The following is a 23,766-nucleotide window of genomic DNA, read 5'->3' as shown; positions in this document are numbered from 1 at the left end:
GCGCCGGGGAGGGGCGGGGCTGGCGGCAGCGCTCCAGGCCGGGCGCGGTGGCGCTGCGCGGCGCCCGAGGCTGCAGCCGACGGCGTCCCGGGCGGGCCGGCGCGGGCCGGATTCGCTCAGCCGCCAGCCTCGATCGGGGCGCCTGCTGGTCTCTGGGCCGGGCGAGTCCGGCGCCCGTCAGCCAATCGGCGACGAGGGCAGCGGGCCGGGCGGGCCAGCGGGGACGGGCGCTCGGCGACCGGCTCGGCGATGGCGACCGCGATGGCAGCGACGGCGGCGGAGCGGGCGGTGCTGGTGAGGCGCGCGGCCGGCGGGGCGGGGGCGGGGGCCGGGCCGGGCCGGGCCGGGCGCTGACCGCGGCGCTGTGCCGGCAGGAGGAGGAGTTCCGCTGGCTGCTGCACGACGAGGTGCACGCCGTGCTGAGGCAGCTGCAGGACATCCTCAAGGTAACGCGCCCGGCGCCGCGCGCACCTGCGGCCCTGCCGGGCCTCCGCAGGCGCCGGGCTCCTCCGGTCGTCCAGGGGCTGCTTCTCGAGCGCCCGCTGAGTGCGGGACGCGGCGGCGGCAGACGAGCCCCCACCTCGGCGACTCCGCGAGTCTGCTGGGGCCACAGCAGGTCTGACCTAATTGCACAAGCATCTACGCGAGTGCAGGGGGTGCCGAGTCCCGGCGGCGAGAGGACCAGCAAGGGCCTGCATGTAGCCCTGGGGCTCGGATCGCGAGAGCCTGCCTTGAAGCAGTGACGTTAATCCGAGAGCTGCAGGATCTCTGCCTCTCCCCTGCCTTGTGACCTCGGCCAGGTCAACCTCTCTGGGCCTCCCTTTGCAAAAACGAGATAACAGTACCCGCCTCTCAGGGCTGTTGTGCAGATGCGTAAGCCGTTCAGCTCAGACGCGTGCAGCGCAGTCCCTGGCGGGGCCTAGAATTTCTGGTTGCCGTGACCACTCTGTTCCCTGACTGCTCCTCTCTGCCCCAGCATGTGGCTGAGCCGGCAGGCCACCGCTCTCTCCCATGGTGGGCGCACAACACGCTGGGCGCTTAGGGGATGTGCAGTGAGCAGGTATCAGGCTTATGGCTCCTGTAGGATTTGAGACTCAGGCTGCCACGGGAAGGTGCCCTGGTGGCTTGGACAGGGCCATATCTCCCAGCTAAGCCCAGGTGCCAGGTGAGGCTGGCTTGCCTTGTTCCTTCCCCAGCTGACCTGGGGCTTCTGGAAGGAGCACCGGGCTAGAGTTGGATGAACATTCTGTAGCTCCCCTGTGTCCGCAGGAGGCCTCTCTCCGCTTCACTCTGCCGGGCTCGGGCACCGAGGGGCCCACGAAGCAGGAGAACTTCATCTTGGGCAGCTGCGGGTGAGCCCGGGCAGAGCAGGAACTGGGGGATGGGCCTCTTGGGTTAGGAGATTCCTGGGGTGCCCTGGGGGCAGGAGGCATTGGCAGCCCTGCCCTGCAGAAGACTGGGTGTGAATGGGACAGCCAGGGGCAGCTTGCCAGAGGGCCAGGGGCAGGCACTGCTCTGACCCCGGCCCCTGCCTGTTACAGCACAGACCAGGTGAAGGGCGTGCTGACTCTGCAAGGGGACGCCCTCAGCCAGGCGGTGAGTCCCCCTCTCCCCCCATCCTTCAGTGGGAAGAGCACAGGGGCCTCCTGCTCATCCCAGCTCTGCTGCCAGCTAACTCTGACTCTGGGCTAGACCCTTGGTCTCTGGGGCCTGTTTCCTCCTTTGTAAGTTGGCAGCAGCCCCGTGCCTCCCCCTGGGACTGGCATGTGATTCAGTGAGAGGTGCGGGGGCTGGGCTGCTTTGCACACATGCCAGCCTGGCGTGGACCCAGCAGAGTGTGGGCATTGCCAGATTAGGCTGTCCCTGGATCAAAATGGAATCGCCAGTCACTGAGCTCTAGTCTGCGCGCAACCCTGTGCCAAGCACCAAGGCGTGGGGGAAGGTCCCTCCTCTGCGCCACCCTCTGTTGGCCTCCGCAGACACGCCCCATCTGCCCACTGCCTCCCTGAGGCCACCTTCCCCCTTCTCATCCTCTTGGGCCTGGGTTCCTGCTTCCTGACCTCCCTGTTCACCTGCTAAGTGGCCAAGGCATTAGGAGACCCTCCTCAGTGGAGCGGCTGGGCCTTGGCCACCCACCTCATGCCCCGTTTATGCCCCTGGCTCAAGGCTCGCAGAGGCCAGAGCAGGAGGCGTCCCTCTGCCTGGCTTATCCCGCTCTTGTCCGTCAGGATGTGAACCTGAAGATGCCCCGTAACAACCAGCTGCTGCACTTTGCCTTCCGGGAGGACAAGCAGTGGAAGCTGCAGCAGGTGACCCAGCCCTTCCCTGGCCAGGGCTCAGACCTCGGGGACAGGCAGGGGCAAGCCCGCTGTGGGGCCGCCGAGGCCTCCCTGGGGCTGGCCTCAGGGGCGAGAGACTGGACCTGGGGATTTGTGGCCACCGCAAGCCTAGGAATGCATTTCCTAGCAGCCAGGCCGGGCAGGTGTTGCCTGCTGCTCCAGACCTGCCGCCTGCGGGGAAGTGGAGGCCCTGTCCTGCCTGCGGGCCCCAGCGGGAACCTCAGGAGTCCCCACTGCAGCAGCTGGATCTGGTGGTTCAGGATCCGCCTGAACAGGGCTGCCCGGGGCTTTCTGGACGCCGTCCCTGCTCCCTGCCAGCTCCCACGCCCTTGGGCCTCGGTTCTTCCCCTGTCCCCTCTGCTCTGGCGCAGTCTCCGGGGCAGGCCCTTGCTCCTGCACGTCCCCTGCAGCTGCCCCACCCACCACCCTGCTTCCTTCCGAGAGTCTCGAAGACAGTTGTCATCTTGGGTATTTACTCTGGTACCAGTCTGTCTTTTAGAAGGGAGTTACACAAGGACAGAGACCAGGCCTGCCCCAGTCTGTGCCGGCCGCCCAGCACCTGGGTCAGGCAGGCAGCACCCACCCTCCCCTCCTAGGGGAAGGACCCCAGAGACACTGGCTGCAGAAGCTGGCATGACCCAGCTCAGTAACCACCCGGGGGGCACTGTTTACAGATCCAGGATGCCAGGAACCACGTGAGCCAAGCCATGTACCTCCTCACCAACCGGGACAACAGCTACCAGTTCAAGACAGGAGCCGAGGTCCTCAAGGTGAGCCACCCACAGAGGCAAAAGCCAGGTTCTCAGCCCTGCCCCCTGCCCTGTGGCCTGGGCCCACGGCCTCAGGCTTGCTGGAGGTGGACCTCTCAGTGTCCCTGCGTCCAGCCCAGGGCTCCAGTCCCAAGGCCTCCACTGTGAGCTGTGCAACCTCAAGTTGCTTACTTAGCCTCTCTGTGCCTCCATTTCCTCCCTGTAAAAGCAGGACAAGCGGTAGAGACTATTAACCATGATAATGCGAGTCAGGTGGCCCGGGGTAGAAGCCTCCCCTTAACCACACTTTGGCATATGCGAAGAGCTGACTTGGCTGCCTGGACTTGTACGTTAGCTCTGCCCCACTTGCTGTGTGTCCTCAGAAAGCTCCCCTACCCTCTCTGGACGTCTGGTTCCTCATACTTGGAACCAGATGGACTGAGGTCCCTTCCAGAGCTGAGACGCCCTGGGGTAGTACAGCCCCCATGCCTCCACTCGACTTTGTCGGCTCACCCTGGTGCCCATGGCAAGAGCTACACAGCTGCAGCAAAGGGAGGGGTGGGCTCTAGGTGGTTCCACGATTCACGGGCTGTGTGTCCTTGGCTTCCCCCTTTGGAGCCTCAGCTTCCTCACCTGTGAAAAAGGGGCTGCCCCTGCCCACCTTAAACCAGCTCAGCCATCCCGCTGCCTCTTCCAAGAAGCCCTCCCTGGCCCCAAGCTACATTAGGGCCCCTTCCTCTGAGCTCCCTCATTGCCAGCACCTCTACCTTGAAAACCTGTGCCCCTGGCACTGACCTCCCAGGACCTGTACCCGGGACCCCTGTTAATAAGCCCCCGTCCCAGCGGTCACCAGGTCAGAGGGCCTGCCCCTGCCCCCGGTTACCTGCATCTTTAGCAGCCCCCGCTGTGGGGGTTCAGGCCCTGAGCAGCGTCACCTGGCGCAGGAGTGGGAGCTGCTATGACCGATGCCGGGGGAGGGGCCCAGGCCCCGCCGCCTGCGCCGCAGCTGTGACCCGTCCTTCCCCCCAGCTGATGGACGCGGTGATGCTGCAGCTGACCAGAGCCCGAAACCGGCTCACCACCCCGGCCACGCTCACCCTGCCCGAGATTGCCGCCAGCGGCCTCACGGTCAGTGCCTCCAGCCACTCCTGCCCCGGAGGGGGGCTCCACGAGGGGCACAGAGGAGTGCCAGCCCCCAGCTTGCAGGCACTCCGAATTCTGTGTCTGTGCAGTTTTCCCCGATGGGGTTCTTGGCTTCCATTCCGTGTCGCCCAAACATGTTAACCCTGTTTGGGGTCCGCGGTTCCCTCGCCAGCGGCCGGGAGGATCCCTGGACACCTGGGGCGAGTCTGGAGGCCCCAGAGCGGCCCGTGGCTGGGGACTGGGGTTCTGGCCGGGTGGTTCTGCAGAGGCTGGGCCCTCTGCGGACTCCTCAGTGACTCCAGGGCCCCAGACCGGGGTGCAGCAGGGCTGCGCTCCTTCCAGCTGGGCCAAGAGGGCTTGGGAGGGACCTCACCCTCCTGCTCCCCCCAGCGGATGTTCGCCCCTGCCCTGCCCTCCGACCTGCTGGTCAACGTCTACATTAACCTCAACAAGCTCTGCCTCACCGTGTACCAGCTGCACGCCCTGCAGCCCAACTCCACCAAGGTGAGCGGGACCCCTTCCCCGGCCCCCCACCACCACCACGCCCTGTGGGGGCTCGGCCTGACAGTCTGGTGTTGCTCTGCCTAGAACTTCCGCCCAGCTGGAGGCGCCGTGCTCCACAGCCCCGGGGCCATGTTGTAAGTAGGCAGGGGAGGGGCCCGGACCACCCACCCTGTCCCTCCCCTCTGCAGCCTGGGGGCCAGGGGCTGGGCGCACCTTCAGGCCCCCTCCCTTGTGCCCTAGCGAGTGGGGCTCCCAGCGTCTGGAGGTGAGCCACGTGCACAAGGTGGAGTGCGTGATCCCCTGGCTCAACGACGCCCTGGTCTACTTCACCGTGTCCCTACAGCTCTGCCAGCAGCTCAAGGACAAGGTGGGGCAGTGCGGCTGCTGGGCCCCTTCGTCTGGGGGGAGGAGGTTCCCAGGGCTCTTGTCACGCCTCCAAAATGCCCCCAAGCGTTGAAGTCCATCGTACCCCCTTGCGCACCAGGCAGCTGGGCCATGGCATTGTGAGGCAACCATACCTCCCCTGACCCACTGCCGTTGGGTGACCCGGACATGTCACCTGGGTCACAGAGGGTGCGGCAGGACCAGGCCCCGCTCTGTGCCCCCAGCCCGCCACAGACTGCACCGCCTCCCTTTGCAGATCTCCGTGTTCTCCAGCTACTGGAGCTACAGACCCTTCTGAGCACGGCGACCGGGAACCTGTCCCCTAGAAGGTGGCCCCGTGCCCCCACGTGCTCCCCCAGAGTGCTGGCCAGAGCTGGGCACAGCCGCTGTTTTCCCCCCTCTTTACCCCATCCTGCCAACACCTTGTACCAATGGCAGCAAACACTGGAGCCCTGGGTGGAGGGGACGCTGCTCTGGCGTGTTTGGGGGTCAGGAGGGCGGGGCCGAGGGCCCACATTCCCAGCCCTGCCCTCCTGGGCGCCGTGGGCACCTTTGGACTCAGGGCAGGGCAGGCCCAGGCTCTCCTTCCTCTGTCCCTTCACTGCCTGCTGGGGGCTGAGGCTGGGCGGGGTACTGAGCTGGGAGTGGGGAGGGATGGGGGAGCGGTGGCCCGACAGGGGCCCTTGGAGAAATAAAGACCATCGCACTTTGCCTGGAGCCCCGTCTGTGTGTCTGAGTAGGGACCCTGGCTGGGATCCTGGTGGCCAGTGGCTCCAGGAGCTGGCGGCCACCCCTCTTCTCGGGGTGCGGCTTCCCGCTCCCACACCTCCTTCGGGAGAGGGGCCTCTGGCTGCCAAGAGGCCCACTGGGTGGTGACAAGAGCCCTGCCAGGGAGTTCAGCTGGGTGACCTGGAGTGACGCCGCTGAAGGCTTAGAGGGACAAGGTGGGCACCTAAATGGAGCAGTGAGTCCCCACGCTGCCCACCCAACGGGACTTGGAGCACAGTCCAGACTCGGCTCTGGGCAGACACAGGACATTGTTTACTGCACCCGGCAGGACACACAGGAAGTGGCTGGTGGGGACTCTCAGGGTTAAGGTTCCAGGGCCAAGTTGTCCACTCCCTTGTGTCTTTCCTGCAAGAGAGGCACAGAGGGGCCCAGGGTTCACTCCTCCGTTCCCTCTCTTTGGCCTCCCTCCTCCACCGGGGAAGGTTCCGGGCGGAGGGCCTCACCTTCCCAGCGCTTCTCCTCTGGGGTCCGGGGGAGCCGCAGCAGCAGCCGCAGCAGCAGTGGGCAAGGACCAGCAGCAGCAGGAACAGCACAGTGCCTGGGGACAGGACGGGCGTCCGGATGTGGCCCCTGACAACAGGCCTGGGGCGGGAGGCTGATGGGCCACGGGCCGAGGCCATACTCACCGATAAAGGTGAGGAAGACGACGAAGGCAGCGGTGTCCCATGAGGACTGGAACGGCTGGTGGCTCCTCAGTCTGCCCAGCACTTCCTGAGCTGTGGCCTCCAGCTCCTCTAAGGACACACTCATCTCGGCAGGCACGTTGGAAATGCCACCTGTCCTGCCCCCCGCCCCAGGCCACCTCAGAACATGGGGCTCGGCCAGCTGGCCTGTCCTGGTCCCAGCACCAGTTTCTGTCCCCGCCACCTCCCAGGCCCAGCCCTCTGGTCCCTACGTTGACCACCTGGGCAATCCGCTCCCCCGCCACTGTCCTCTTCCCCCTTCTCTCCCCCCAGCAGCCCTGCCCCCAGCCCCACCTGCCTTCTGGGAGCCTCGAGTCCCCCCAGCCAGCAGGTCCAAGGTCCTGGGGAGCACGGACTGCTTCCTGCTTCCTCCCGGATCCTGATCCTGATCGTACTGCCTGAGCCCTTGGCAACCAGCCCCGCCCTCCCCAGGGCCAGCCAGGGCTCAGGGGACAGTGCCCGGGCCTAGCAGGTGTGCTTACTGCCTGCCAACTGCACAGGGGAGGCGTTGGCACTGCAGGGAGCCAGGGAGGAGGACACAGGCCTGGGGGCTTCTGCATTCCTGGGATTTCTTACCTTTTCTCAATGTATTAACACCAGCCTGCAGCCTGTCACACGTGGGCACTGTTTACTTCCTGAATGAAAGAGACAAGAGAGGGAAGGTGGAAGAAAAACCTGCCTACGAACGTTCCACAGCCCTGGGCAGCGGATAGATGAGCCTGGCATCCGTGAGGGGGTTGGTTCCAGGGCACTCCCACCCCCCCAACTCGCCCCCTGCAGATACCCAAATCCGCAGATGCTCAAGTCCCCAAAACAGGATTGGTTATAAGTATTTGCTTATAACCTGTGCACGTGCTCAGGCGTACGTTAAATCGTGACTCCTTATGATACCTAATGCTACGTACATGCCGCGTAAGTAGTTGTTCTACTGTATTGTTTAGGGAATAACGACAAGGAGCAGAAGTCTGCACGTGTGTTCGGCACAGACACAATTTTTATACCAGATACTTTCTTTCCGCGGTTGGTTGAATCCAGGCTTGCAGAGCCCGTGGGTACAGAGGGCGGCTACACTGGGAGTCTTCACAGTTCTTGTTTTCTCTGTCTTAATCCTCAAAATCCCCCTTGCAAGGTAGTGGTTACTGTCTCTCAAATAAGCTGTTCCCCAGAACATGGGGCCTGGGGCCTCCTTCGTGCGCAGATGTGCCGAGGCCCGGGGGCCGGAGTCTGTGCTCAGCCCAGAGGTGGGCTGTAAACCGGGTGGACATGACTGCTTGTTCTTGTGGTGCTTGCGGTCCAGCAGGGGAGAAAATACCAGCTAACGCTGGGCTCTGCATCTGGCATTGCACATACATCACCTAACATATAGCCTCGTGGCAATCCTAACGCGGGGTTGCTTGCTCTTCCCATTTCACAGATGAGAAAACTGAGCCCTAGAGAAGTTAAGCACCTAGCCCAAGTCACATACCTGCTGTGTTCATTTCCCATTGCTGCTGTAACAGACTGCCGCAAACTCAGTGGCTTCCAACAACACGAAGTTACTATCTTACGGTTCTGGAGGTCACAGCCTAAAAGGGTCGTTCTGAAGGTTCTGGGGAGAATCCATTGCTTGCCTTTTTCGACTACTGGGCATCTAGCTGCCAGCCACACCTGCAGCAGGGAAGCCAGAATTCTAGCCCCCCAACCCCCTACTGAGGTCTGAGATTCCTGTTCCCCAGGGAGGGTGGTTATGAAATGACTGAGGTGTCCTGCTGCAAAAATGAGAGGAGGGTGCACAGCCACTGTGGAAAACAGCCCGCAGTTCCTCGAACAACTGAACATTGAGTTACCCTAAGACCCAGAGGCTCTGCTGCTCTGTGACCTGGGAAAGCTCTCTAAGAGAATGGAAAACAGGGACTCAGAGACTTACGTGCGGATTTTCATCACAGAACCGTTCACAACCGCCACACGGGAAGCCCAGCGTCCATGGGTGGACGTGTGATGAACAGGATGTGGCCTGGCCACACGGGAATATTATTCAGCCACAAAAAGGAAGGAGGCTCTGACACATGCCATGTCGGTGAACCTGGGAAGTGTTAGGCTCGGTGACAGAAGCCAGACACAAAAGGCAAATCCGTAGGGACAGGAAGCGGACTGGTGGCTTCTGGGGCAGGGAATGGGCAGTGATGGCTGACAGGTGGGGGTCCTTGTAGCACAACAGACATGTCTTAGAACCAGAGGTGGTGACGCAGGTACTAAACGCCACTGAATCAGTCACTTTTTTTTTTTTGAGACAGAGTCTCGCTCTGTCACCTGGGCTAAAGTGCAGTGGCGTCAGCCTAGCTCGCAGCAACCTCAAACTCCTGGGCTCAAGCAATCCTTCTGCCTCAGCCTCCCGAGTAGCTGGGACTACAGGCATGTGCCACCATGCCCGGCTAATTTTTTCTATTTTTAGTTGCCCAGCTAATTCCTTTCTATTTTTTATAGAGATAGGGTCTCGCTCTTGCTCAGGCTGGTCTCCAACCCTTGACCTCAAGTGATCCTCCCACCTCACCCTCCCAGAGTGCTAGGATTATAGGTGTGAGCCACCATGCCCAGCCTGAATCAGTCACTTTAAAATGGTTAACAGATAATTTTATGTTATGTGAATTTTACTCCAATTTTAAAAGGTAGAGGGGTGCAACTGTGGCCCCCACCCCACTTGGCCTGGCTGGGTGGAGAGGAGGCCTCCTCAGTCTTCCTGTCCAGACTCCTGGGCTCCTTGTTTCTAACATTTCTGACGTTTGTCCTCCCCATTTTGAAGGTAAGACCTACTCATTAAAATCTGGGAAACACCGAGTCATCAGAAGACAAAAGTCACTCACAGACCCCACCCAGACCCAAGCAGAGCAGTACTGGGCGGGGCTGCAGGGAGTGGTGCGGTGGTCCCACTCCTGGACTCAGACCCCAGCTGCAGCCCTCCAGCCCTCCCAGCACTCAGGCCTGGGCTCCTTCCCTGGCCTCTCTCTGCCTTTGTTTCCTCATTTGTCAAACGGGTGTGTTAATAGTGTCCCCCTCCTCAGGTGGTTGTGAGGATTAAATGGAATAACGATCTTGGAGCTTTCTTAGTGCACAGTCGCTCACAGGAAACCTGCACCGAGTGGCCTCGCGTTACCGTCCCTCACCTCTCGGGCCTGCGCCCCTCTGTCTCTCGTTCTTTGCGTGCAGGTGGCCCCATCTGCCGCGGTCACGCCGTTCCGGTCATCCTACCCTGGGCTTTTCCCAGCCAGCGCCTCCAGATGACAGCGGGCTCCCTGCAGACTTTTGCCAAAGTTGCTTCCGATCGATCCTTTGACCACGCCAGCGCCGTGCAGCTCCTGTTGGCCCTGAGGCTCCCCCCACCCCGCTTTCCAGAATTATGCATCCCTCACGGGGGACGGTTTTTCTGGAGAAAGTGTTTTCTCCGCACAGTGGCGACGTTCCCAGAGGTGCAACCTGCTTCTGTTCAGACTCAGCCCACACGCCACCGGAACCATCCGGTCGTCCTCGGACCACGTTCTCGGTTGGATTTGGGAGGAGCCGCCTTGCCGAACCCTCCAAGGGCTGTGGTGCTGCAGCTCCATGTCGCTGTTGGGGCTGAGCTGGCCTCGCTCCCCCCTCTAAGCCTTAAACCGAGCGCAGAGGGGGTGGAGGGCCCAGGAGGAAGGATGGGAGGAAGCGGAGGATAGAGGCTCAGGGCCGCTGAGGGGAGCAGGCCAGGGCGGAGCAGGTGGCCCCAGGGCTAGAGCAGGTGGCCCCAGGGCTAGAGCAGGTGGCACCGCAGCCCAGCCAAGTAGTGTGAGTGCGGTCTTCCTGGGACGCAGCCACACCCGTCCGTTGTCCGCTTACCTAGCGTCTGAGGCTCCGTGGCACTGCAGCGGGGACGCTGAAGAGCAGTTGCAACAGAGACCTTACGACCAGTAAAGCCTAAAAACTGGACTGTCCAGCCCTTGTCAGAAAGCACTTCCCAGCGCCCTGGACGGAGGGCAGCTTAGGGCTCGCCAAGTCCGGTGCCAGGAAACAGGTGAGAAAGCGCTGAGGAGCCCACGGGGGGGGGGGGGGTCACTGTTGCTCCCCCCACGGAAAGCCGGTTACTGAGACAACGGACGAGGCTGCCAGGGAAGAAAGGATTTATTTCAGTGACGCCTCAGCCGGGAGGAGGGAGGTGTGGGCTGCCTCAAACCCGCCTCCCTGACCGACAGGGTCAGGGGTTTTCCTGGAGGCGAAATGGGTAACGCACGAGGGCGTGAGCGTCACCGCGTGTCGAGGCGGAGTGCGGGGCACGGGGCGCGGTGAGAAATCACGCGAGTACCTACGTCCCACGATCAAAATATCTATCACAGTGAGCTCACTGTAATATTACAGTATTACAGTGAGCCAGGGGGTAACACTGGTCCTTCCTTCAGCCCCGGGCGCAGGCTCCGTGGGTCCTTGGGCACAGTCTGCGCTGGGTGTCGCGAGTCTTGTCACACAGGTGGCGTGAGGCTGTGTAGTCATCTCGCGGCTGCAAGGAGGCTCCGCCGTTCCTGGGAAAGAAACGCAGGAGGGAATGCCTCGGTGCAACAGAAAGTTGCAAAGTGCCGGTCAGCAAGCCACCCTGGCCTGGGGACTTGAGACATAAAAGAACTACAAAAAAAACCCATTAAAGTGCTTCCTTGCTAATGGAGACCCCTACCAAAGAACCGGCAGAGACGGACTTGGCGTGAGAAACAGCTCACAGAAGAGAGTCGGGAGGGCCGAGGCTCTGGCAGCGTGGGGCGCGGCCCGTCTAAGGGGGCGTCCCGGGCCAGAGCTGGAATCTCTCAGATGCACCGGAAACCTAGATGTGTCTGTGAACAAGAAAGGAGGCCGCAGGGGTGAGCGCATGGACTCAGAGCGCCGGGTGTGAGTCCCAGCTCTGCCACTTCTCACCGTGGGGCCTTGAGCCGGTCATTGGCCCGAAGGCTCCCTCGCCTACAAACTGGGAACAGGGACAGCACTCATCCGTAGGGCCGGGCGGAGCATTAAGCGAGTCCACATTCTTGGGCTGCTAGAACAGCGCCGTGTGCGGCGTCCGTACTGGGTCAGTATTAGCTCAGTCGTCTCCTGGTGTCTGGCGATGAAAACCCGGCAGCAGGGAGGATGGACAGAGCAAAGGAAACATGCTGACATCCCACTTGCGGGCGAGGGGACCCCGCTGTGCTGTCCCCACCCCCGGCAGAGTGGTTGAGGGGCAGGAACCTGGACTCGGAGCCCAGCTCTGCCGGGGGTCTCGCCTAGGGGGGTCCTCGGGCTGCTGGGCGGGGAGCCGTGAGGGTCACGGGGTAAAGGGCCTGGAGGGTCGGCTCACCCCCTTCCGTCCCACCCCAGCGGCAGGGGAGCCCCCCATGGGGTCAGGGCAGGGGGTGGGGCTCAGATTCTTCGGTTAACTGCCACCCTCCTCTCCCCCTTGCCGCACACGCCAAGGCCTGCAGGGACAGGGCAGCTCCTCACAGCTCCACAGGGACACACCCCTGACCACCAGGTGCCACACGAGGCCGCTTCTCTCTGTCTCTGTCCCCTGGGTCACGCCCCTGCCCTGCCTCCTCCCAGGCTGTCTTCCCTGCCGGCCAGCCTGTTCCTCGGTCTCTCTCTATATCTCTGTCCCTATCACGCTGGTGGCGTCTCTCTCACTCTCATTCATTGTCAACTTGCTCCTGTGTCCCCCAGGGGAAAGTGAGGGCACCTCCTCCTGAGCCCCCCAAGTTCCCTGCTGGGATGTCCTCTGCTTCCCCACCTGCCACTGCCTGTGGCCCCTCTAGGACTCCAGTCCAGCCGGCCACGCTCTGTGGGTGGGGGGAAGGGCCTGAGCAGGGAGGCCCTGCCCCGAGTGTCCCCTGTCTGGGCCATGGCGGGGGTGGGGTGCAGGCAGGGCAGCGCTCTGGGGCTGCAGCATCTCAGGAGGGGCTCAGTCTCCCCAGAGAGGCAGCTCCCCCCAGGCACCCCCACCAAACGCTTTGGACATGGCACCTGGGCTAGACCGGGGGTGTAAAGTGTGAGGGCAGCTGGCAGCCAGGCTCGGAGTCAGGGTTCAGACAGGAGAAGTTGGGGTGGTCCCCTCCAAGCCCCAGCGACACGGCTCTTCTTCCCCCACCCTCAGTGACAGGTGTTGTGTGCCCCCGGCCACATGGACCCCCTGAGGCGGTCGCCTTCCCCTTGCCCATCCTCGCGGCCCTCCAGCCCCAGGACCCCGCCCTGTGAGATGTTGGGTCACGTGGGCATTGATGCCGTGCTGGACCAGCTGAAGATCAAGGCCATGAAGATGGGCTTTGAGTTCAACATCATGGTGGTGGGTGAGTGAGAGGCGGGGTCCTCGGGGGACAGGCCGACGGGCGCCACACAGGCCTGGGCACGTTCCCCACCCGTCACTGCCTTGGCCTCCCCTTCGGTTAAGTGGGCCTGACAGCAGCACCTCATGGGGCTGTCTTAAGGGAAAATCATTAAAAGACAAAAATCAGGCAGGTGCGGTGGCTCACGCCTGTAATCCTAGCACTCTGGGAGGCCAAGGCGGGCAGATTGCTCGAGGTCAGGAGTTCGAAACCAGCCTGAGCAAGAGCGAGACCCCGTCTCTACTAAAATTAGAAAGAAATTAATTGACCAACTAAAAATACATATACAAAAAATTAGCCGGGCATGGTGGCGCATGCCTGTAGTCCCAGCTACCCGGGAGGCTGAGGCTGCCGGATTGCTTGAGCCCAGAAGATTGAGGTTGCTGTGAGCTAGGCTAATGCCATGGCACTCACTCTACCCTAGGCAACAAAGTGAGACTCTCTCTCAAAAAAAAAGACAAAACCAGGCAAGGCACGGTGGCTCATACCTGTAATCCCAGCACTCTGGGAGGCCAAGGGGGGAGGATCCCTTGAGGCCAGGAGTTTGAGACCAGCCCGGGCAGGATCGAGACCTCGTGACTAAAAAAATAGAAAAACTAGGCCAGGCACGGTGGCTCACGCCTGTAATCCTAGCTCTCTGGGAGGCCGAGGCGGGCAGATTGCTCAAGGTCAGGAGTTCAAAACCAGCCTGAGCAAGAGCGAGACCCCGTCTCTACTATAAACAGAAATTAATTGGCCAACTAATATATATAGAAAAAATTAGCCAGGCATGGTGGCACATGCCTGTAGTCCCAGCTACTTGGGAGGCTGAGGCAGGAGGATCGCTTGAGCCCAGGAGTTTGAGGTTGCTGTGAGCTAGGCTGACGCCACGGCACTCACTTCTAGCCTGGGCAACAAAGTGAGACTCTGTCTTGAAAAAAAAAATAGAAAAACTAGCCAGGCATGGTGGTGCATGCCTGTAGTCCCAGCTACTCGGGAGGCTGAGGCAGGAGGATTGCTTGAGCCCAGGAGCCCGAGTCTGCAGGGAGCCACTGCAGTCTAGCCAGGGCAACAGAGCAAGACTCTGTCTCAAAAAAGAAAAATACAAAATAAAACCGAAAAACCACCCATAAAGCCCCAACCAAACCCACGCACAGCAATAACAGGGGGAGGCACTGGCCATTCAGACCCTTCTACCCACTGTGCCTGACCTTGGGCACATCCCCTGAACTCTCTCTGCCTCGGTTTCCCCATATGGCTTGGCACAGTGCCTGGTGTTTGGAAGGTTCTCCATGGGTCAGTTTAGCCAGAATGGCATTTTATGTATGCGAAATTAATGTAGTGGGTCAAAACCACACTCTCAGCAAAATTAAGCAAAATGGAATATAAAATATCGATGTGTATTATAAGGGTATTATTCTAAGGCATCTCTGGAGAACAGAAATATAATCCGAGCCACACATGCAACTTCAATTTTCCTAGTAACCACCTTTTTTTAAAAAAGTAAAAAGAAGCAGGTAGAAATTAATTTCAATAAATTTCAGTCACATCCTCAAAGGTGTGTGCTGAGTTGTGATGGGGGATGTGGTCCAAAGAATCTGAGAAGCACCTGCTGCCAGGAGAGCGCACAGTGCGCAGTTACACCCAACCAGGGTGAAGCTCCAGGCAGTGTTGGGTGAAAGAAGCCGGACACTAGGGAGTTCATGCCCTGTGGTCCTGGTCATGCCAAAGTTGGGCACAACTGCTCTGTGGTGACACAAGTCAGGCGAGCGGCTGTCTTTGGGGTCTTGGTGGGTCCTTACTGAGAGGGCACTCGTATAATGTACCGTCCTGTTCCTTGATCTGGTGCTGCTGACACAGGTGTGTCTAGTAAAACTGCCTTGAAATGCCCATCAATGGGTGAATGGATATTCCACCCAGGGTCTACCCATGCAGTGGAATACTATGCAGCCATGAAATGGCATGAAGCTGCAGCCTGGATGAGCTTCGGAAACACCATGCTCAGTGAGAGAAGCCAGACACAAAAGGGCACATATTGTATGGTCCCATTTACATGAAATGTCCAGAACTGGCCACTCCGCAGAGACAGAATGCAGACCGGCAGTTACCAGGGGCTGAGACAGGTGCAATGGGGCATGAGTGCTTAATGGGGCGGGTGTCCTTTTGGGGCGATGAAAATGTCTTAGATCTAGACAGAGGCGATGGTTGCCCGACATCATGAACGTACCAAATGCCACTTTATTGTGCACTTTAAAATGGTTAATGGCTAATTTTTCATTGTATGGATTTTGCCTTGGTAAAAAATGTGGACAGGGAAGCGTTGAGCGGCACACTTGTGATAGGATGCGCTCGTCTATATTTGTGTTCTACTTAGAAAACAGTTCCTAAAAAATTGAATTTATTTAAGAGTTTGAGAAACACTGCCTAGAGTGTCCCCTCTGACTGCTGTCACCTGGCTGTCACTCCCAGGGCAGAGCGGGCTGGGCAAGTCCACGATGGTGAACACCCTGTTCAAGTCCAAAGTGTGGAAGACGACCCTGCCGGGCTTGGTGCCGCCCATACCCCAGACGCTGCAGCTGCACTCGGTGACCCACAGTGAGCGAGCCCCCCCAGCCCCCGCCCCGCACCCCACCCCCGCCCCCACCCCACCCGGGTCCGATCCGTCCCCTCCGCTCTCCCTCCACAGTCATCGAGGAGAAGGGCGTGAAGCTGAAGTTGACAGTGACTGACACGCCCGGCTTCGGGGACCAGATCAACAACGACAAGTGGTAGGTCCTCGGAAGGGGGGCCACGCTCCGGCCCCCCGGCGTCCTGGATCCCGCCCCTGTCCCTACCCCTCCGACCTCTGGGAACCGGCCCGGCCCCAGAGAAGCCTGGCAGTGTCATCTTTGACGCTGAGCTTCCCGGGTGTATAATGGGCGTTCTCAACTCTCCCTCCAGGACGGAAGGGCGTTCAGCAGGGACAGGCCTTAGCTTGCCACCGGGCACGCAGTGAATTCTCCGTGAAGGACGCGGTGTAGCTGGGGGTCAGGAGCCCACACGCCGTGGTCAGACCCCTGGGTTAGGCCACTTTCAGGCTGCATAACCGGGCCCAGGTCACAGAAGCTCTCAGAGCCTCGGTTTCCCTCATCTTAACTTGGGGAGGAGGCCACCCCCCTTGCAGAGCCGTTTCCGGCTCTCTCGGTGAGAGCAGCTGGTAAAACACATGCGGACGCACTCAGGATTGGCTGCAGAATGTGTGGGCCCCAGCGCAATGGCATTGCACTTGTTCAGAAGTTACTGAGGCCGGGCGAGGTGGCAGGCACCTGTAAGCCGGGCGCTTTGGGAGGCCGAGGCAGGAAGATGGCTTGAGGTCAAGAATGCATGACCAGCTTGGGCAGCATAGCAAGACCCTAACTCTAAAAAAAAAAAAAATTATTGAAAATTAGCCAGGTGTGGTGGTGTGTGCCCATAGTCCCAGCTACTCGGGAGGCCGGGTCAGGAGGATCTCTTGAGCGCAGGAGTTCAAGGCTACCATGAGCCTTGATGGCACCACTGCACTCCAGCCTGGGCAACAGAGCAAGACTCTGTCTCTGAAACAAACAAGAAACAATACAATAAAAAATAATACAAATAAAAAATATAGTAAAACAACTATTTACATACAATTTACATTGCATTAGGTATCATAGGTACTGTGAACTAGAGAAGATTTAAAGTGCACAGGAGGATGTGTGTGGGTTATACGCAAACAGCACGTCATTGTATATACGGGACTTGAAGATCCTTGGCTTTGGGTACCCTCAGGGGGTCCTGGACCTTATGCCCCTCAGATACAAAAGACGACTGTACTATGTGCCGAGCTCTGTTCTGCACACGGCCGGCAATCGCCCTTTCCCCTGTGGATTTTACATCGGTGGGGGAGGCGGGGGGTGGACTAGGACAAGGCCCATGACTCACAGGCGGGAGAACCCATCAGGGATCATCCAAACAGGACCCTGGTGAGAGTGACAGGGGTGCTGCTGATGACACCGGGGGAGTGCCAGGATGGCCGTAGGCAGACCGAAAGGTCAGGCACCTTGGAACACAGTCTGTTAGAAGGTGCAAAGTGCTGATGGGGAAAAACAGGGCAGGGAGGAGACAACACAGAGTCCCAGGGCTTTGCAACTGTAAATGGGGTGGTGGAGAAAGACTTCACCGAGAAGGTGACACTTGGGCACAGACCTCCAGGAGACGTGGGGATGAGGCACTGGGTGTGTGGGAGCACGGTCCAGGCAGGGCAGCAGCACATGCAAAGGCCCTGGGGTGGGCAGGGAGGAGCAGAGCGGGAGAGGGCAGCGAGGAAGCAGGGTGGGATGGGGTGGGGCCTTGTAGGGCTTTGTAGGGCCAAGGACTGACTTTGGCTGTCCTTCGGCCACTGGAGACTGAGCGGGAGAGAGAAGCGATCTGACATGTGAAAGGGTCTGTTTGGCTGCCGTGTTGACAATAGCCCGTGGGGGAGGGACTCGGGCAGAGGAGTCCCTGCCGCGACCAGGAGAGAGTCAGGGCTGGCTTACCCTCCCTCCGCCCGTACAAACCAGGTGCTCTTACCGCCCCCATTGTACAGACGAGGAAGCTGAGGCCTCTGCTCCAGCCGGCAGGGGGTCTCTCTATGTCTCTCTGATGATTTGTGGAAGTGGGGGCCAAGTGGTCCACAGGCAAACTGGGACGACTGGTCACCCTAAGGCCGACCAGCCTGAGGACCCCGGGAGGCGGGACGTGGCTCCAGGCGTGGTTCTGAGGGGAGGGTCTGTCTCCGCCCCAGCTGGGACCCCATCCTGGGCTACATCAACGAACAGTACGAGCGCTACCTGCAGGAGGAGATCCTCATCACGCGCCAGCGCCACATCCCAGACACCCGCGTGCACTGCTGCGTGTACTTCGTGCCGCCCACCGGGCACTGGTGAGGTGGCTGGACGCACCAGGGGAGGGCCACCTACCTGCACGGGACAGGGAGGAGGAGGGGAAGGGGTGCCCAGTGGGGGCTGTGGGCTGGCCCGCCCGTCACTCCTCACTTGCCCCCACCCGCCCGGGCAGCCTGAGGCCCCTGGACATCGAGTGCCTGCAGCGGCTGTGCCGGACTGTGAACGTGGTGCCCGTCATCGCCCGTGCCGACAGCCTGACCATCGAGGAACGAGATGCCTTCAGGCGCAGGGTGATCTGGGTGCCCGGGGCAGGGCTGGGGGCGGTGTGACAGAGGGCAGAGTGGGCAGGGCCTGCTGAGGCCACCTGTGTGTGATCCCCAGATCCAGCAAAACATGAGGGCTCACTGCATCGACGTGTACCCTCAGAGGTGCTTTGACGAGGACATTAACGACAAGATCCTCAACAGTAAGATACGGGTGAGAGGCCGCGGGGGGCAGGACGCTGGCGGGGCCGGGCCTGGGTGATTTTCTTCCCACTCATGTTTTCCCTCCGAAGATTCATCTCCCTCCACACCGCGGGGGCATGTGCGTGTGATTCTAGCAGGCATGAACCTCCGCCTGTGCGCAGACTCAACGTGTGCACATCACGTCTCCAGTAAGGGGCTTGCACCCTGAATATATAAAGACCTCGTACAACTCAAAGATAAAAGACAACCCAGTTGTAAAGTGGGCAAAAGATCTGAATAGACATATCCCCAAAGAAATCGATATGCAAATATCACGGATATCCAAATGGCCAACAAGCCACATTTGTCATCAGGAATGCAAATCATGACCACACTGAGACACCACGTCTCACCCCCTAGGATGGCCGCAGCCCAAAACACGAGTGTTGCTCAAGGTGTGAGGGAACTGGGCCGCTCGCTCACTGCTGGTGGGCGTGGAAAACGGTGCAGCCACTTTGGAAAACAGCCTGGCAATTTCTTAAATGGTTAAACATCCAGTTTACCATGCGACCCAGCAACTAAACTCCTAGGTATATGCCCAAGAGAAATGAAAACGGACATCCCCATGAAAACTTGCACAAGAATGTGCACAGCAGCATCATTCACGATAGCCAAGAAGTGAAAGCAACTCAGATGTTCGTCACCTGACGAATAGGTAAACACCGGGTGGTCTATCCACACGATGCCTGCTACCCAGCCATCATGAAACGGCACTGAAGCACCGACACAGGCCACAGCCCTGAAAACACTGTGCTGCGTTAGAGAAGTGAGGCACAGAAGGTCACATGTTGTATGACTCCATTTCCGTGAAATACCCAGAACGGGCACATCCAGAGACAGGAAGTGGGTCAGTGGTACAGCGGTGGGTGGCAGGGCGGGCAGAAGTGGGGAGCGATTGCTAAATATGTGTGGGGTTTCTTTTTGGGATGATGAAAATGTGCTGGAATGAGATTGTGAGGATACTTGCATAACCTTGTGATTATACTAAAAACCACAGAAATACACTTTAAAAGGGTGATTTTTTTTTTCAGCATGCCAATTATACCTCCATAAAGATGTTTAAAAGAAAGGGAGAGAAAGGAGGAGCTCACATTTTCATTTTCTCTGAATCAACTGACCTTCTCTAAGCCCCCGACCTGCCATCCATGTGATACAGTCACTGTCAGTCCACCTGGATCCTGCAAAGCACCTGGGCGAGCCTGGGGCTCATCTCCTGCACACCCCAGGCCTCAACCCCCTCGCCCAGGGACTCTGCCGACCCACACAGTGCTTTGCCAGGGTTAGAAAAAGGCAGCTCTCCCTTTACAGACGGGGGCCTGCATGTGATTTCAGCCCCACACAGCCCCATGGCCAGTCGTCTTTGTGCAGTGCACAGACCACACACCTGTTCACAGATGCCCTGCTTCCCATCTAGTACTCAGTACCTCTCTTATCCTCCCTTCTTTCCCCTCCCCACTGGAGCAATGAACATGATTTCTTGTAGAAGACTCAAAGAGCCTTGACCTCCACCAGCTTCTGCTTTCTGTCCCAAGGCAGGCCAAGACAGCAGCCTGGCCACAGCTGGGGCAGAGCTTGGGAAGATACAAGGAGAACATTCTCAAATTAACGTCTCCACAAATCCTCCAGACGTGTGGCATCCATCGAGGGCTGGGCACATAGTTGTCATTGTTAACGTCAGTACCGTTCCCCATCACAAATGAACTCCTAGAAATAAAAACAAACCCATACACAACAATTTAAAGTTTGCAAGTTCGAATTTCCACTTCTGGCCACGAGTGAATAAACAACTAGAGTTCACAATAGGGTTTCGCAAGCTTTTCCGGCAGACGGTAAATGTTTAAGACTCCCTGGGCCATCTGGTCTCTGCTGCAATCGCTCACCTCTGCTATTGTGCTTTGAAAGCGGCTCCAGACGAGAGTGCGCGAATGAGCTAGCCGCGTGCCCATAAAACTTAACACGGGAAAACAGGCAGGGCCGAGCGGGGCCTGTGAGCCACAGGGTTCCAAGCCCCGGTTTATGACGTTATCTCTTTTAACCCCCACGATACCCCCCAGTGGTGATTACTGTTCCGTTTCACCGGCAAGGGATTGGACGTAAACAAGGTGTTACCCATTCGTGTGGTTATTTGTTGGTAATGATACAGTTTGCAAGGATCGCTCCGCTAACCTTGGCCCAGGCTGAGCACTTCCCAGGCCCCCACCAGCCCTGTGGGTCTGTCTGAGTTCCCGCCGCACACGCGAGGCAGGGGGGCGCTGGCTAGACTTTGTGTCCTTGGCCTCATTACAAACCTTGTGCTCCTTCCACTACGTTCCCGCCCAAAAGGGACCGTGCCCCGCCCCTGCCTGGGAGCCTTCTCGCCGGCGCCCCCAGCGGGGCCAATCCTCCGTCCGCTCTCCTCCCGCAGGACCGGATTCCCTTCGCCGTGGTCGGGGCCGACAGGGAGCATGTGGTGGACGGGAGATGCATCCTGGGCCGCAAGACCAAGTGGGGCGTCATCGAAGGTCAGAGCAGGGGCTGTGGGGAAGGTGCGGGCGGGGGCTCGGTGGAAACCAGGGCGGGCTGGCTGCCTTTGGCGTCCTTAGTACCCATCCCAGGGCCCGCAGGCCTGGAAAAGAATCTCTCGTTCCAGCCGGGAGGCCGTGGGCAAGTTGCCAGACTCTCTGGGCCTCAGTTTCCGAGTAGTGAAACGGCATCAAGGTAACATCAGCCTCAAAGGCTGGCTGGAGGGGAGGAGCCGCCGCTGTGGGCGCTAAGGCTGGCTGGCCGGGGCTCACGGTGGGCCACTGGTGTGCCGGACACCACGTGTGCAGCTCCCGGGGGCTCACGGTGGAAGCAGGGCTGACAGGCCCTGTCCCCACAGAGCTGACGGGACAGTGACAGGTGGGAGACACACGGCGAGGGGACAGTGGAGGGGGTCGCTGCCGTAGAGAAGGCCTCGCTAGGGAGGGGGCAGCTGGCCCTGTCCTGCCTGTGTCGCCATAATCATTGGAAATACAGTATAGCATCATCTCGGCCATAACGCACGGTCGTCCCTCGGTACCCCTGTGACGTGCAGGGATAGCAAAATCTGCAGATGCCCAAGCCCTGCAGTATTGAGTACTGGATGGGAAGCAGGGCGTCCATGTACAGATGTGTGGTGTGTGCACTGCACAAAGACAACTGGCCATGGGGCTGCGTGGGGTTGAAATCTGCGCCGCGGAACTGCAACACAGAGGCCAACGGTGTGCGATATGTAATAGGATGCTCGGTGGTTTCTTTGATTAACAACTATTTGGAGGAGCTGCTTGTCCCGGGCCCTGGGGACACAACAATGAATGAATGAATGAATGAATGAATGAATGAATGAATGAACGAACCAACCAACCAACCAGCAAAGGGGAGGTAGGGAAAGACAGTGAGAAACGTGGGAAAAGGGCGAAGGGAAAGTGCTCAGGTGGTGCCATAGCATGCAGCGGGCGCCTACTTGGTGCTCACCCCGTGTCTTGCAGTAGAGAACATGGCGCACTGCGAGTTTCCTCTCCTGAGAGATCTTCTCATCCGGTGAGGGTGTGGGGAGCCTGCGGCTGGGGGCTGGGGCCCAGGGGCGGGGGAGGCTGTGGTTGGGGCTGACCGCCTGCTGCCCCCCAGCTCCCACCTCCAAGACCTGAAGGACATCACCCACAATGTCCACTACGAGAACTACCGTGTCGTCAGGCTCAACGAGAGCCACCTGCTGCCCCGAGGGCCCGGCTGGGTGAACCTGGCCCCAGCCTCCCCTGGGCAGCTGACCACCCCCGGGCAGCTGACCACCGCCGGGCCTTTGAAGGCCTGCAGGCGGGCCCGCGACGACTCGGAGGACGGATTCTGAGCCCCGGCCGCCCCGGGCCTGCAGGGCTCCCCAGACCCCTCCTCACGCACGCCTGTGCACCAGAGCAGCTATTAAAGGTGGACATTGCTTTCTATGAAAAGCCGTGCTTTGCAAAAGGTGTTTTGTAAATGACTTCTTTGAGCTACTGGCAAGTAATAGGTTCTTTTTAAAGTAATAGCATGAGACCCAGGGCCCTAGAGACTCTTTTCTTTTCTTTCTTTTTTTTTTTGAGACAGGGTCTCGCTCTGTCACCCAGGCTGGAGTGCAGTGGTGTAATCACAGCTCACTACAACCTTGAGCTCCTGGGCTCAGGTGATCCTCCTGCCTCGGCCTCCTGAGTAGCTGGGACTACAGGCTCATGCCACCACACCTGGCTACTTTTTTATGTTTTGTTTTTTAAAACTTTCTGTAGAGACAGGGTCTCACTATGTTGCCCAGGCTGCCCTCGGGAGTCTTGAAGGCCTGGGAGGGGCTGCCTTGGACGCCCGGCCCCCTCTGGCCCAGAACCGGAGCCAAGTCCCCAGGCGGGCTCTCCAGTCCATCCCAGTCCCTCACTCTTGGCCCAGGCTAGGCCCATGGGCCCGCCACGAACACTTAGCATCTCCTCATCTTTGCAGCCTGTTCTCTGGCTGCCTTCCCCGAACTCCACGCTGCACTGCGCCCTGCCTTCCTCTCTCCCTGCCCCAGCGGAGCACTACGGTGAGCAAACAGCTCCCACTCTAGAATCCAGCAAATGCTGTGAAAATAAAATCCCAGCAGCAAGTCACTCACTCCTCCTTTGCCTTGACTTCCTCACCCCTAAAATGGGTTTGACGGCATCCCTCTTACGGCACCACTGTTGGAACAACACGCAACGATCCCTAGGACGTGCCTCCCACGACCCGGGAGGTGGCACAAAGACAGAGGCGATGGGGACAGCATGGAGCAGCAGTCCCGGGAGGAGGACCTGCTGCACACGTGTGAGTCCACTCTCCCAGGCTGCTCCAGAACCGCCAAGACAAGCAGACTTCATGGAATCTCACAGGGCGGGGGCCAAAGCTAAGTTAAGTTTGGTAACAAAAGGCAGGGTGATCCCTCTAATCTAGGGAGCCAGGCAGACACCCAGCTCCTGTAAGGATTAAGCACATGGTAAACATTCAACAAATGACAATAGGGAATAGTAGTATTAGCCCAGCTAAAAGTCACCCCCTCCATGAAGGCCTCCTAGACTTCCCCAGGCAATGCCCTCACTGCTGTCTCTGTGTATGCTTCATCTGGTTTGTGTTCTGGTCAGTCTCCCCCGACAGGCCGGGAGCCCCGTGAGGGCAGAGATATGTTAGCTTCGTCCCCTCGCCAAGCACCGGGCAGGTGCTCAGGACACGCCATGACTGAGTGGGCCCTGCATTGCCTGCCGCACAGCCATTTGCTGGCTGAATCACAAACCTGCCTCTCCGCCCCCACCCCAGGCTGACTCCCGGCTCAGGTAGCTCCCAGGGCCCGTGGGGACACATGCCACCCACAGCTAACATGTCAGAGTTGGCACGCTGCTACACGGAGGGTGAGACACTGTGCCACATCACAGCACACTCCCAAGCTTAGCCCTAGGGCTCGGCAATATGGCAATGTCTACAATGTTTCAG

At 59.4% G+C, this 23,766-nt stretch overlaps 3 protein-coding genes across 7 annotated transcripts; 2 read left to right on the top strand and 1 right to left on the bottom strand.

Annotated features, from left to right (window-relative positions):
- The first annotated feature begins 12 nt into the window (after positions 1 to 12).
- ROGDI (rogdi atypical leucine zipper) lies at positions 13 to 5,827 on the top strand. Its single transcript, XM_012743669.2, has 11 exons — positions 13 to 294; positions 375 to 446; positions 1,270 to 1,352; positions 1,542 to 1,596; positions 2,229 to 2,309; positions 3,014 to 3,109; positions 4,118 to 4,216; positions 4,622 to 4,735; positions 4,820 to 4,869; positions 4,976 to 5,102; positions 5,376 to 5,827. Exons 1-11 carry the CDS (start codon positions 250 to 252, stop codon positions 5,415 to 5,417), a joined length of 864 nt encoding a protein of 287 aa, XP_012599123.1. The 5' UTR covers positions 13 to 249; the 3' UTR covers positions 5,418 to 5,827.
- A 310-nt stretch (positions 5,828 to 6,137) lies between these two features.
- SMIM22 (small integral membrane protein 22) lies at positions 6,138 to 7,115 on the bottom strand. Of its 4 annotated transcripts, none has more exons than XM_075995053.1 (4): positions 6,886 to 7,115; positions 6,535 to 6,689; positions 6,352 to 6,446; positions 6,138 to 6,253 (listed from the first exon to the last, which is right to left on the bottom strand). In XM_075995053.1, exons 2-4 carry the CDS (start codon positions 6,656 to 6,658, stop codon positions 6,212 to 6,214), a joined length of 261 nt encoding a protein of 86 aa, XP_075851168.1. In that variant the 5' UTR covers positions 6,659 to 6,689; positions 6,886 to 7,115; the 3' UTR covers positions 6,138 to 6,211. The 4 variants fall into 4 exon arrangements, with proteins under 4 accessions (XP_075851168.1, XP_075851171.1, XP_075851169.1 ...); XM_075995056.1 differs by having other exon boundaries at positions 6,535 to 6,684; XM_075995054.1 differs by having other exon boundaries at positions 6,535 to 6,684; positions 6,890 to 7,115.
- A 4,301-nt stretch (positions 7,116 to 11,416) lies between these two features.
- On the top strand, positions 11,417 to 22,247 carry SEPTIN12 (septin 12). 2 transcript variants are annotated; one of them, XM_075995052.1, is made up of 10 exons: positions 11,417 to 11,647; positions 12,704 to 12,896; positions 15,381 to 15,506; positions 15,598 to 15,679; positions 17,695 to 17,832; positions 17,967 to 18,084; positions 18,176 to 18,271; positions 20,705 to 20,801; positions 21,789 to 21,840; positions 21,928 to 22,247. In XM_075995052.1, exons 2-10 carry the CDS (start codon positions 12,731 to 12,733, stop codon positions 22,145 to 22,147), a joined length of 1,095 nt encoding a protein of 364 aa, XP_075851167.1. In that variant the 5' UTR covers positions 11,417 to 11,647; positions 12,704 to 12,730; the 3' UTR covers positions 22,148 to 22,247. The 2 variants fall into 2 exon arrangements, with proteins under 2 accessions (XP_075851167.1, XP_012599122.1); XM_012743668.3 differs by lacking the exon at positions 11,417 to 11,647 and adding an exon at positions 11,916 to 12,088.
- The last annotated feature ends 1,519 nt before the right edge of the window (positions 22,248 to 23,766 follow it).

Source organism: Microcebus murinus, chromosome 19 (assembly GCF_040939455.1).
Source record: "Microcebus murinus isolate Inina chromosome 19, M.murinus_Inina_mat1.0, whole genome shotgun sequence".
NCBI lineage: Eukaryota > Metazoa > Chordata > Mammalia > Primates > Cheirogaleidae > Microcebus > Microcebus murinus.
This window is presented reverse-complemented; position numbering and strand designations above follow the sequence as displayed.